At 36.2% G+C, this 12,108-nt stretch overlaps 1 protein-coding gene across 11 annotated transcripts in view; it reads right to left on the bottom strand.

Annotated features, from left to right (window-relative positions):
• CNOT4 (CCR4-NOT transcription complex subunit 4) overlaps nucleotides 1-12,108 on the bottom strand; it is an 82,880-nt gene that overhangs the window by 19,836 nt on the left and 50,936 nt on the right. For 5 of the 11 annotated variants that reach the window (XM_072355783.1, XM_072355793.1, XM_072355739.1 and 2 more), the window contains 5 exons: nucleotides 10,991-11,077; nucleotides 10,361-10,462; nucleotides 9,452-9,577; nucleotides 5,331-5,455; nucleotides 1,401-1,556 (listed from right to left, as the gene is read on the bottom strand). In XM_072355783.1, coding sequence (XP_072211884.1) covers nucleotides 1,401-1,556; nucleotides 5,331-5,455; nucleotides 9,452-9,577; nucleotides 10,361-10,462; nucleotides 10,991-11,077 — 596 coding nt within the window. Of the gene's footprint in view, nucleotides 1-1,400; nucleotides 1,557-5,321; nucleotides 5,456-9,451; nucleotides 9,578-10,360; nucleotides 10,463-10,990; nucleotides 11,078-12,108 lie in introns of all 11 variants that reach the window. The other 6 variants (XM_072355754.1, XM_072355813.1, XM_072355764.1 and 3 more) reach the window with 2 other exon arrangements.

Here is a 12,108-nt window from a genome sequence, read left to right as displayed (position 1 = left end):
CTGAATTGGTATCTCAAAGGTAACTGAACATATTTACAATTACAAAAGAAAAAAAATCAGAGGAATATTTGCAATCAAGTATTACTCCAGTAAAGACTTGCTGGGGTACTTGGTGATTGAAAGTCATTCAGAAGTTCTTCCACTTTGAATAAACTCCCTTATTTTATTAATTACTGAAAACCTACAGCACAGAAATTTGCCATAGACTTCACTAATCAAATAAAGTTGATTGCAAAGCTCATGTTCCAGGAACATTTTCTCAAAGCCTTTGATAGGGAATCACAAAACCACAGCTTAAAGCTATGCAACAGACAACCGTTAATAGCAAGAGATGCAGAAAGACAACCAGCATTATACTTGAACCTGCTTAAGAAGCCTTTAATTTTAAGATGTGAGTCCTGCCCTGAAGAACAAGCATGATTCATTACTGACTGGTCATAATATTTTATTTATATGCTGTACATTCTTTCCAGAAATGATGAGGAAAAAGTTTCGTACTAATACTGAGATGCAATCATAGGATCTGTCCACACCTCAGCTAAACTGGTATTACATCTAAGAAGGTACCACTTACAGCAGCACTCAGTATCAGCTCAATACTGGCTTAAAACAAAGCTGAACTGCCTAATCAACAGTGCTACCTTTGAAATATTTAGTATTTACCTTGTTGTTTTCCCATTCAACCTCTAAACAGGCCCAAACAATTTGGTCCAGTAGAAAAACGGAACAGTATGATTTTTAGTGCAAGCAATGCTTGTGATAGGAGAAAACTACAACTCTATGCAAGGGAGGCAACAAAATCAGACAAAAAAAACTAAAAAAATAAACCCCCAAAAGTCAATAATGAAAAAGTTATTGCAGGCAGATGAACTACTTGCATTGTATGCAGAAGCCTCAGTTGAATGTGCTGTCTTATTGTTCCTGTTACTGATCAACAATCATGGTATCATTAACTCCGCAGTAGTGTTTTTGGAACATGTTACAGTGAAGAGATGACAGTCAACTCTAATACTTAGTTTATTTCTCTTGAAGGTTTTTCTAGTACTAAGATTTCTGATGTACAGCAACTGACACGTTAGGCATGTGGAATGGTTTAGTACAGAACTGAAGGGCTTGGTTTTGGCTGGGACCATGCATGGCTGCAGGCAGCTTTATCAGCTGTTGATGCCCTAATTATGCAGCTCACCTCAGCCCATACCTGTACTGTCACTAGCAATGCGAGAGTTCTGCAGAGTCTGCCAATCAGCCTTTTTGACATGGGCTAAGCCAAGCCTGGCTTTCTGTGTCCTTATCAGGATTTGAATCCAGTTCTCCAACCACAGAGACTGGAGAATAATTCCCTCCACACCAGTCAGTGAGAGAGAACAAGCTATCTGAAGTATAAAAGGCAGCACAATTACCCGAAATCTGAGTCTGCACCATCTGGAGTCATGTGTTCTGGGTCTGTGCCATTTTCTAATATAGGAGGCGTTTTCCTGTGTTCCACTGTTAAGCCGTTGGCTGATTTACTTGAACTCTGTAATGATGGCCAGGCATCTTTGTTATTACTGTTGGGTCTGGAAAAAGGCAAGAGTTAAAAAAAAAAAAAAAAGAAAAAAAGAAAAAAAAGAAAGAAAGAAAGAAAGAAAGAAAAAGAAGAAGAAAAAAAAGAAGAGTTCAAGTTATGAAGAAAGTGTTTTAAAAATTGTAAGCACTGAGGAAATGAATCCTTGCGCCAGATAATCCATAAGAGAGATTTATCTGGATATTAGAATTTAAATGGTGGTGATTAAAAAATAAATAAAAAAGAATCGAGGGGCAGAGAAGGGAGAAAGAAAACTGGGCAGAACTCACAGTTTTCTTCACTGAACAGATAACTGCACTGCCAACGCTGCAGTCTGAACATGTTCACTTAGAAAAAAAATAAACAAAATCCACTGACAGTTTCAAGCATCCAGACCTTTGTATACCTCATTTAGAGTTACTGGCTTTATCCCATAAGCATTTTAAGTCATTTAAATCATTAACTAAACTATTTTTAAGAAAAATCTTTTACGTTCCAGGACCTATCAAGCCTGACTCGGATTAAATTTGTGTTTTATTCCTGCAGAAGAATCCACAGCATTACTAATGAACCATGGGACCAGTCAGATGAACATTTTTCATTCAAGTTACCACTCATTTCCCTTCCAGTTTAAACCTATAATTACTCCTCCCTTATAACAAAGACACATTAAGTTCCATTTCAGAGAGCACATTCAACCTGAAAATTTTGGAATACTAAAGCCGAAAGCATCACTGAAAATAGTTAGATTTTATACAAATTAATGTATGCTGGAATATCATCTGTAACCAAATGCATTTGAGTACACTGTCATCCAAAAGAACTATAATAATATGAAGTCTCAGTGAAAGGTTTGTCTTTACCTTCCCCTCTTTTTTCATTAGCTTCAGCTTTTCGTTTGTTTCAATTACGCTGCTACCTTTAGTGTTCAAGTGCTATAGTTGAACTGCTGTTTTTGTAACTACAAAGCTTTCTAAAAGTTTATTTTCTGGTAAATATGTTTCTTCTGCTGCCTCCTTCATTAATGTTCTTAATACGTGGTCCAACTCCTGCTCTACATATCTGGGTCAATTTAATAAGTTGACAGTCATAATTTGGAGATTCCCATAGCTGTTCATAGTTATTTCATTCAGATACAACTGGTATTACTAGCTAACCTCAAATACCTAATAGCATTTAAAGACTTGCTACTTGTACCTCTTCTCACACACCTATACAACATGCACATAGATTAGAGTCCTAACCAATTTACTTATCTCATCCTTGCTTTGTCCACATTTGAAAGACAGACAGCAAGCTGATCAGATATTGAGCAGTGAAGACAACCTCTACATCCTTGTAGTAATTTAATAGTCTCAAACTGACCCACCCACAAAGGTGAGCCACAAATCCAGATATAACAAGACTAAATCCACTAACAGATTTCAAATACACTTATGCTCGCTGCAACATAAAGTCACCTCCATACCACAACTTGAAAATTCACAGTTAAAATCAGTTTTGCAACCAAAATGAAAAGTTAACAGCCTTATGTGGCATTTTATACGCATTCTTGTTGCTTTTTTTATGTTCAAAGCCATATGCTTCCAAAAGCCTTCTCTAAAAGACCAGTAAGTGCCTAACAAGTGTTTTTTCCTCTTCCAGCATATGAAAACACTCATTACAGTTCTTATGGGGAAAGTCAGTAGGAAAAAAAAATTCTGAGTAGGATCTCTGAAATTAAAACAGAATTTTAAAAAAGCATTTCTACAGAGTTTAAGAACTGCAGTCTTGCCTACTACTGTTTATTTATAAATACCCATCTACTATTCAGAAGCCAACTACTGTTTTCTTCCAAAGTGAAAGAAATCTGCATGCCAAAAACATGACTGACACAAAGTTGTCAAAAGCTCCACCTGGTAAACAGGCAGATCTGGTATCATATTAGTGAATCAAAACAAACAAGAACATGACTAGGTACAAAGTTGTAAAGAACAAAACATTCACCAGCTCGCAAGCAAAATTCTGTACTGATAAGACAAGACTTCAAGAAAATAGTTAAAAATCCCAGCTGCAAGAAGAAACTTGCTTTGCAACCCACAAGATGGTGCCTAGTCATTAGGAAAGAACTGATTCTGCATGGTGATATTCAGGTGAACAAGAGAAATCTATTCCAAACTACTTGTTCCCTTTAGAGAAACATGACATTTTTTTCTCAGAAGTGCTAAAAATTCTGGCACCTCAGACTGGTCATGCTCCAATTCATACTTGCTATCTGAAGGCATAAACTTGCTACAGTTTTAGATGGACCATTTTCTCATATCTGGTGCCATTTATCTTCATTTGTCTTGCTTAGATCTAATTAGGTGTCAAATGATTATTATTTTATGTTCAAAGTCTGAACTAATCAGTGTCCAAGCAATGCAGGAAACAGTGTGTTCGCTTTCTTTGCTGTACTCTTCCTTCCAAGTCAATATTGAACCAATACACAAGAAATAAAAAGATGTAACAGGTCCTTGATAAAAGACCAAATTGGAAGCCTGACCACTTGCAGTCAAAGAGCGTATGACACTTCCTGCAGAAGTTCAAGAAAATGATTTCAGCATTTCACTTGGTATATCAATCCTCAGAACTGATGTCAGTGGAGCTTCAATTCACAGAATATATCTGTTAGACACTTTCTTGCTTAGACGGTTCTGTAGTGACGTAACCAGCAGCAAACCATCTGAAAATTCAGTGAATAAATTGGTCCTCAACAAAAAACATGATCACAAGGCCAAGGTGCATATGAAGCACAATTTAAGTTTTGCCTTTCACCCTACCAGTCTCATTATGTAAGAATCCCATTATGAGAATCCTACGAAAAGGAGTGGAGAAATTTTTTAATAGCTTCTATCTAATATTTAAGATCTGAGCAGATAATTCACAGGAGGACTGACAACCTTAGACTTTCATTCACGTTTGAATGACCGTACTCAGATCAACAGAAATCTTTTCATAACTTAAATGAAAAACTACTGCAACAGATCAAAACAGCAGTAAGTGCTATTTTGTGATTACAACAGTGAAAATAAATCATTCTCGTGAATTACTACACAAAAGAAATTTCCAGATTCCAAGGGTTTTATACTTAAAAGCAAGAACAGCACTTAAGGACATGATATAAAGCTTCTGAGCTTCTGAGAACAAACCATCCATGCAGATTCTCAAAAGAGGATTTACAGAGGGAAGCAAGGCAAGGAATAAAGCTGCGTGTATTCTATCAGCAATATACAATGAAATGAAATTGGATGTTGTGTTGAGGAATATGGTTTAGTTGGGAAGTATTGGTAATGGTTGGACTAGATGATCTTCTATGTCTTTCCCAACCTGAAAAATTCTGTGATTCTGTGATTCTGTGATTCTGTGATATGAAGACAAAATAAGAAAAGCTTATCAAGACACTAGGGTGCCTGTTGCACAACTAGACTGCACTCATATATCAAACACTTCACCAAGAAAGTTAACATCTGTTATTTAATTATTACAATGTGTATTTATGAAAATATGAAATGAAAGATCTTTAAGAATAAGAAAGCCTCACTTGGAGATACTGATCCAAATGCACACTTGGTAGAAGCGAGTATTAGAACAAAGCACCGCACAGGCCTCTAATTTCAGAGAGAAGAACGTTATTGAAGTTTTTCACACTAAACACTGAAAAGAGCAGGCTATTTAAGGAATGCAAGAGGAACAAGATTATTTTCTGTGGAGTAACCGGAAAGAAAACATTGCCAAGTAGTCCAGCATCAGTACTTACGCATCGTACCTCTGCAGTGCTGTCACTTTGTTCTTGTTCTTGTCAACTGTACCCGTAGATAACTGAAGAAAGTTGGGGTTTAGTTTGTATAGTTCTTGCAGTAGTTTCTGTTCATATTCTTGGTGCTTACCCGCCTGCAAAGAAAGAGGAACTTGCAATGAAGGGACATTAATTTCACATATTTACATACATCCCAAAACTTAGTAATTGAGCTGTACCAGCTTAAGTGGTCACCATGACAGACTCAAGAAGCGTTTCTTAACCCCAGTATTGACGCGATCCCAGCAATGCTAAAGCTTGCCTAAAAATAACTCCAATGAATTTAGCCAGTTTAGATATATATATATATTATATATATATATATATATAGCAATATGTTGTAATCTTGTTAAAACATACTCTTCCATTCTAATAAGAAGCTTCAGTGTATAACCTCTACATCATAAATAGCTTAATCTCAAAGATAAGTGCAAGGTCTGCATTCTACATATTGACTATTCCAACATTTTCAGAAGACAGGAGTGAGAAAAATCAAAGCTTGTTTCTAGTCAGAAGTTCCCCTACATAAGTAATTCTATACAGGCTTAATAAAAAAAACACTGAGGTGGTACAAGTGTTACCTAACATGTGACAAGGAGCACGTTCCAAGCAGCAATTGAAAAATCATTCCTTCAAGTAATTGAAGAATTTAATTATTTTAACTGAAATGACTGAGAACATTTTCTTGCTTTCAGAAATTGAGGACTGAACCCACTTCAGAATGCTAAGCTTGATGAGTATTTTTCAGTCTAGCTTATCTATAACACTGTGTTAAAATATTTAAATACTATTTGCAAGTATTTTAATAATTTGAATCAAGATGCAAAATTGAACAGCGAAGTCAATAACTCTTATCTACAGATTTCAGATATTAAGAGATTTCCTTCAGCAAGAGAGTAAACAAGAGTTACCTATGGAATCCTCAAAATGGATCTGAAGGCTCTCAAACTACATATACGATAAAAATCAACATTTGTACATTACTTAATCCATTCTGTTTATAGAGGTTTTGTTAGAATAGGAATGGAAGTGAAAGTACTGGCAATATAGGCATCATCCCAGAGAAACACTACAGCTTATAAGAATGCTATTCCTTTTTCTCTGCCTTCAAAAATTAAGCAGAAAAATCTGACATTTTAAACAAGGTTCAAAACGATAACAAAAATCCTACACACAAAACCTGACAAAACAAAAAGAAAATCCACACGCTAAATAGCTAACTTTAACTTCTCTTTCTGAGGGCTATTAGAAAGGTAATTCCATTCCCCATTTCAACTAAACTCTCCGGATCAGTCAAACATTACAGGTATCTTAATGTTTTGGGTACTTAGTTCTCTACTACAGGTTGATTTTGAATGTGTCTAACATAGGCTACATAAATTCCCAAAAGGGCACTGAAACATCTAGTGCATACATTCTTACCCATCTTTGTACTTATCTACACACAAGCTACTTTCTACAGTAGAGTAAGATTTACTCCTAGAACATGATTCGTCTAAAAGCACTTTATTTTTTAATTCACTATACCCTACAAATGCTCCTTTGGCCATCTGCTAAGAATAGAACATGTTACTGCTCAGATGCATAGACTACACTGTAAACACTGAACAGCTGAGTAAGGAGAACCACTCACCGAGATCTCAGCTTAACAGTTCCGTTGCAGGAGACTGAACTCTATGGCCAATAACATCAGGCCAGCCCTAAGCTCACTTGCTCGTTACATAAATGTAAGAAAGGATCAAGACAAAATCCTACATAAAAGCTTCCACTAATGTTTTACTTATATGAACTATTCCAGAGGCCAAAAGTAGTATCTCTAACCCATCTCACCTAATTTGCCAAATTCACTTTCAAAAACTTCCAGTTCTACCAGTTATTTTCAGTTTGTCACAATATTTAATTTTTTACAATTCTAGAACACAGAAATTAAGTTTATCCATTCAATTTCCCTTTTCCATTTAGCAATGAAGAATGTAAATTCCCTGACAGCAGCCAAAAGAAGCTGGAGACTTCAAGTTCACTCAGAGCTTACACTAAATATGCAAAGTTTTCAATAGTTATTTTCGGATGACTGTCAAGACAACATAACCAAATGTAATTTTAAGTAATCTAACAAGGAACAGGAAAGAAAGATGCAGAAGTCAAGATTAAATGTGAAACTACATTGCTAGCCAAAGTGAGTCTAACAGTTTTAATTAGCAGCTGTGTCAGAGCACTGACAGACAACCTCTGTAGCTGACTCTTACAAAAAGGGGTATGCAAGAGACCCTATGAAGACTGCCAAGTTCAACCTCCATCCCTCTTAAGATGGCAAACTCCATTTTCAAAAAACAATAATGACGGAATTACATGGACAAAAACAACTTGTTTGAGAATGAGTCAGAACATCTTACATAAAGAGAAATCCCGCTTCACTAATATGGAGTTTTACAATGGCATCAACAAGCATCAATAAAGAGAATTTGTGAAGTTTTAAAGAACCCTTTCATCAGATTGCATATCAAAGGCTATTTACAAAGTTGCCGTGAGATGCAGGAAAGGTTCTTACATGGCTAAAAGATAGAAAGGCAAAGGTAACAATTGATGATAACTGGATGCAGAAGCAAGCAATAAGGACTGATGACTGACCTAAGTTTCATGCAGCATCAGTGAGTGTGAGAAAGGAGCGAACAGCATATTCTTAGTTGATGGTACCTAATTCCTTCGGTAGTAAAATGCCATGCTGATAGTGTGGAACTCTAGAAGAAATCAACTATGCCAACAGGCAGGCCAAAGAGTGTCTAAGATTCACCACGGAGACACGCCAGGTAACACACTTGGGGAATGTTAATCTAAAACTACACTTACATAGTACTGGCCTCTGAACTGGCCTTTAAAACCCAGAGATACTGAAGTCACTGTCAACAGATCTGAAATCTCTAGCTCATTATGCACTCCTAATCAAACCAAATCTGTGCTGGGTATCATAAGGAAAGATACTGATTGAGGATCACAATATTTAGCTTTGCCACCTTTGCATTATGAACATAATGTGTCCAGCCTCCACACCTTAACTATGACACAGAGGGCACAGATAAGAGCAATAAAAATTAACCACTGAAAGGGAAAATCTGCTTTACACCAAAGCCCAGAAAATCTGCAATTCAGGAAGAAGGCCGAGAGAGGTACTAAACAAGTTTTAAGAACACCACAAGAACAGTGGATAGCACAGCAAAGCCTTTTGCTTTTAGCAGTTACCACAGTGCTACGACTAGGGAACAAATGACAAAACTGACTAGAAATCAGTTTAACAATGCCAAAAATAAGTATTACTTTACAAAACAGATAGTGAAATTTCAGGACAAAGGGCTGTGGATATGATGGTATCGGTAGGTTCAAAATGGATTAAGAAAATTCATGAATGACAGCTCTGTAAGATACTAAAGAGCCTGTACACATCTGAGAGTATGTTCCTGTCTATTAACAGATCTAAGCAGTGGTAGAAAAATTAACAGAGGAAGTTGCCTGCTTTGCAAGTTCTTGAAATCTAGTTCTTATTCCTAATCACCAGAAGATATATACAGTAAGAGCTATTCATCTGAACAAGCAGGTTATATTTTCTTGAATTAAAAATAAAACTTAAATTCTCAGAAATAACTACTACTTTGTTACAAATGTTTAATAGACGTTCTTCCTTATTCTCTGCCTTAAATCAGCGTAGCACACAATGTTCACCTGTACACTAGTGTTAACACTGGGAGTGTGGACCATCTGCTTCACAACCATATGCTTCACAACCATATGCAAAAATTACATGGATGCAGACTCAAAGTTGAATTTAAAAGCTGTATCATATCTCACACAGAGGGACAAACTCAAAAGACTTTGGAACATACACCATTGAGAAATTAAGGCTATTCATTTACTTGCTTTTCTGCTCTAGATGATAAGCTTTTCTCTGTCAGGGTTGCCATAAAAAAACATGCCCAATTTTAGTTACCTTCAATGTTGTATGCTCAAATGGTTTCTATATCCTTCACAGGCTAACAGATGTAACTGAATCCAGATAGCACAACCACATCACAATACAATATTTAAGCCATGATACTTGCCTGCATTTCTTCTTTTGTGAAACTGGCTGCTTCATCTCCTAGCTCATGTAGATACATACAGTCTGGTTTTGGACACTGCATATTTTTTAGAAAATAACTGCAGTATTTTGTTGTACCTAGTGATGCCTGAAGAAAGAGAAATCATTATGTAAATTAAGTACCAGAACTTAAGCATACCACTTACAGTACAAGGAAAAAAAGCCCTGTATCTACAAATAAGTTTCTTCTCAAAATATGGTTTCGACATAGTGCATTTTTGATGCTGACAGGCTAAGAAGTCTAAGAGAAATCCATGTGCTCAAGCATTAGACAGTTAGAATGCACTTCCAGTTTTCTTTAAATAAATCTCAAAATAACAGCCTTGGTAAATATCTGCATTCATAAGAAATGAACTTGAGAAAGTAATTAGGAATTTGCATTGCATTTAACTGGTTTATATCTTGTAACAGCATCAGGAAATGAAAACCAGAGATTTCCTATAGACACTGATTTGGCCAAGTTATCTCTATATCCATTTACACAGATACCTGGAGGAAAAAATGCTGCACTTCCACAGAGTTTTTGAGAAGTTATTGTTTTTTTTTTTTTTCAGACTACTTAAAACAACAGCATGGATTTTAAGATGACTGTGCACAGACCTTCACATTCCCATTGATTCTATGTGCAATATAAAGCAAATAAGTTCAGTAGGAAAAAAAAAAGAAATGCAAGTCTCATTAAAGAAGCAAAGAGTATTTAAGAAAATATGTAGCCAACAAAGACAAACAAGTAGCCTTGATGACACAGTAAGCTTTATGTGGATATTTCTGTTCAAGAATGCAAGCACACCTATACCAATAACGTTTTACAGGATGTGATGATTTTAATGCACTAGCAAATAAATACATGACAATGTAGAAGTATTACTACCTTAAGTGTTCTGCCGTCTACCACCACATTATTGACACACTGTATGGCTCTGAGAGCATCTTCTGACCGGATATAGGTTACATATGCACTGGCACTTGGACCCTAGAAAGAAAAAAGGCCATGTATTTTTTTTCCCTCCTTAAACAGACCTGAGCATTAAGCTGTTCTTACAGTAGCTCACTACAAACATTGGTATATTCAAAGCCACATGTTTGTGAAAATAAAAGTGACAAAAACAGGAGAATACATAGAAATCTAGATGTGACACATAAATAATAAAAGAATAAAGATCAAAACATTTCTTAAAGTTATAAAAATACTTAGCAGAAGTGGTGTTTCAACCCTCAAATGCAGAATAGCGAATGGATGCGTTTCTGCTGCTTTGAAGGCTTTCATCCCATCTACCAATTTTTAATCTTTCTACTTATCCTGCATCTCGCAACTGAACTTCAAGACTGTTTGGACAACGTCTCAGTCTGTATAGTAACTTATTCTATAATGGTTTATTTCTTTCCTTTTCATTACCTTAGCCTACCACCTAGCAAGAAATAGAGATCTCCACGTTCACTCTGCACAAACATATTTTCTCTAGAAGAATAAAAAAAATCACAAGAGTCTGTACAGACTTACCTGTGAGCCTGCATATGATGTGCTGTTATTAATGACAACTTTATGTATTTTACCAAACTTCCCAAAATATTCTGGTCGTTTCAAAACCTACAAGAAGAAAAAGAAATTTAAGCGCTATAGTACTTATCAATAGTCTGTGTATGTGTGCAACTAGGAGCTGTAGAGAAGTGCTTTTTGATAAAGTGAAAGAGAGCAAGTAGATGTAGATGAAGATTTTGTTTCCAATAAAACTCATGGTTATGGACAACACAAAGTGCATTGTTACTAAAGAACTTCAAGGAAGGGTATTATGTTTTATCTTCCGTTTTTTAATCCAGAGTATTCGAGCCCTACTCTGTCAATGTGCATCCCATTCTCCTATGCACACCTATCTTATAATTGGAGGAAAAATTCAAAATAATATTCATTTCAATCTTAAAATAATCACCTTGAATTTGCATACAGATACAGTAACTGCCAGGAACAAAATACTGAATTCTGACTCATTTGCTCTACTCCAAAGAGAAGATGTAAACCAACTAAAGTAGCCATTTTGAAAGCTAGACTAAGTATAGAAAGACACTATACAAGGGTGGCTCTGAAAGTAATGCCTCCTATTATTTTTTGTGTTGGCCCCACAACGTCAGAGGCAGATGATAGTATTACGGCAACAGAGGTCAGACCTTCCCACCAACATGCCATTCCATTTTGTTGCTGTGTCACAGATGGCAGCAGAGAGCAGTCTGACAGAAAAGCCTCTGATGTGGGAGTGTCTGCAAATTAAAGGAGTAGGATTAAATTCTTACATGAGAAAGAAACTGCATCCATTGACATTCGTCAATGCTTGGTGAACACTTACGGAGACCACACAGTGGATGTGAGTGGTGGGTGGTGTTTCAACAGTGGCAAAAATAATGTGAAAGACAAGCCAGATTCCAGACAGCCACACATAGCCATCATACCACAATATGAAGAGTGTCTCCATCAGTGCATCCATGTGCAACAGCTGTAAGTGTGACTATGTTGAAAAATACTGTTTTGTAGATACTTTTCTATCAAGTAGCGTTATTGAGCTTTTTGTATTTGTTGTTGTTTCCACAGAAATAAATAGGAAACTGTTTTGGAGCAACTTAGGTATG

This window comes from Excalfactoria chinensis, chromosome 1 (assembly GCF_039878825.1).
Source record: "Excalfactoria chinensis isolate bCotChi1 chromosome 1, bCotChi1.hap2, whole genome shotgun sequence".
In the NCBI taxonomy this organism is placed as follows: domain Eukaryota; kingdom Metazoa; phylum Chordata; class Aves; order Galliformes; family Phasianidae; genus Excalfactoria; species Excalfactoria chinensis.
The sequence above is the reverse complement of the archived record's forward strand: the minus strand, read 5'-3'. Positions and strand labels throughout refer to the sequence as shown.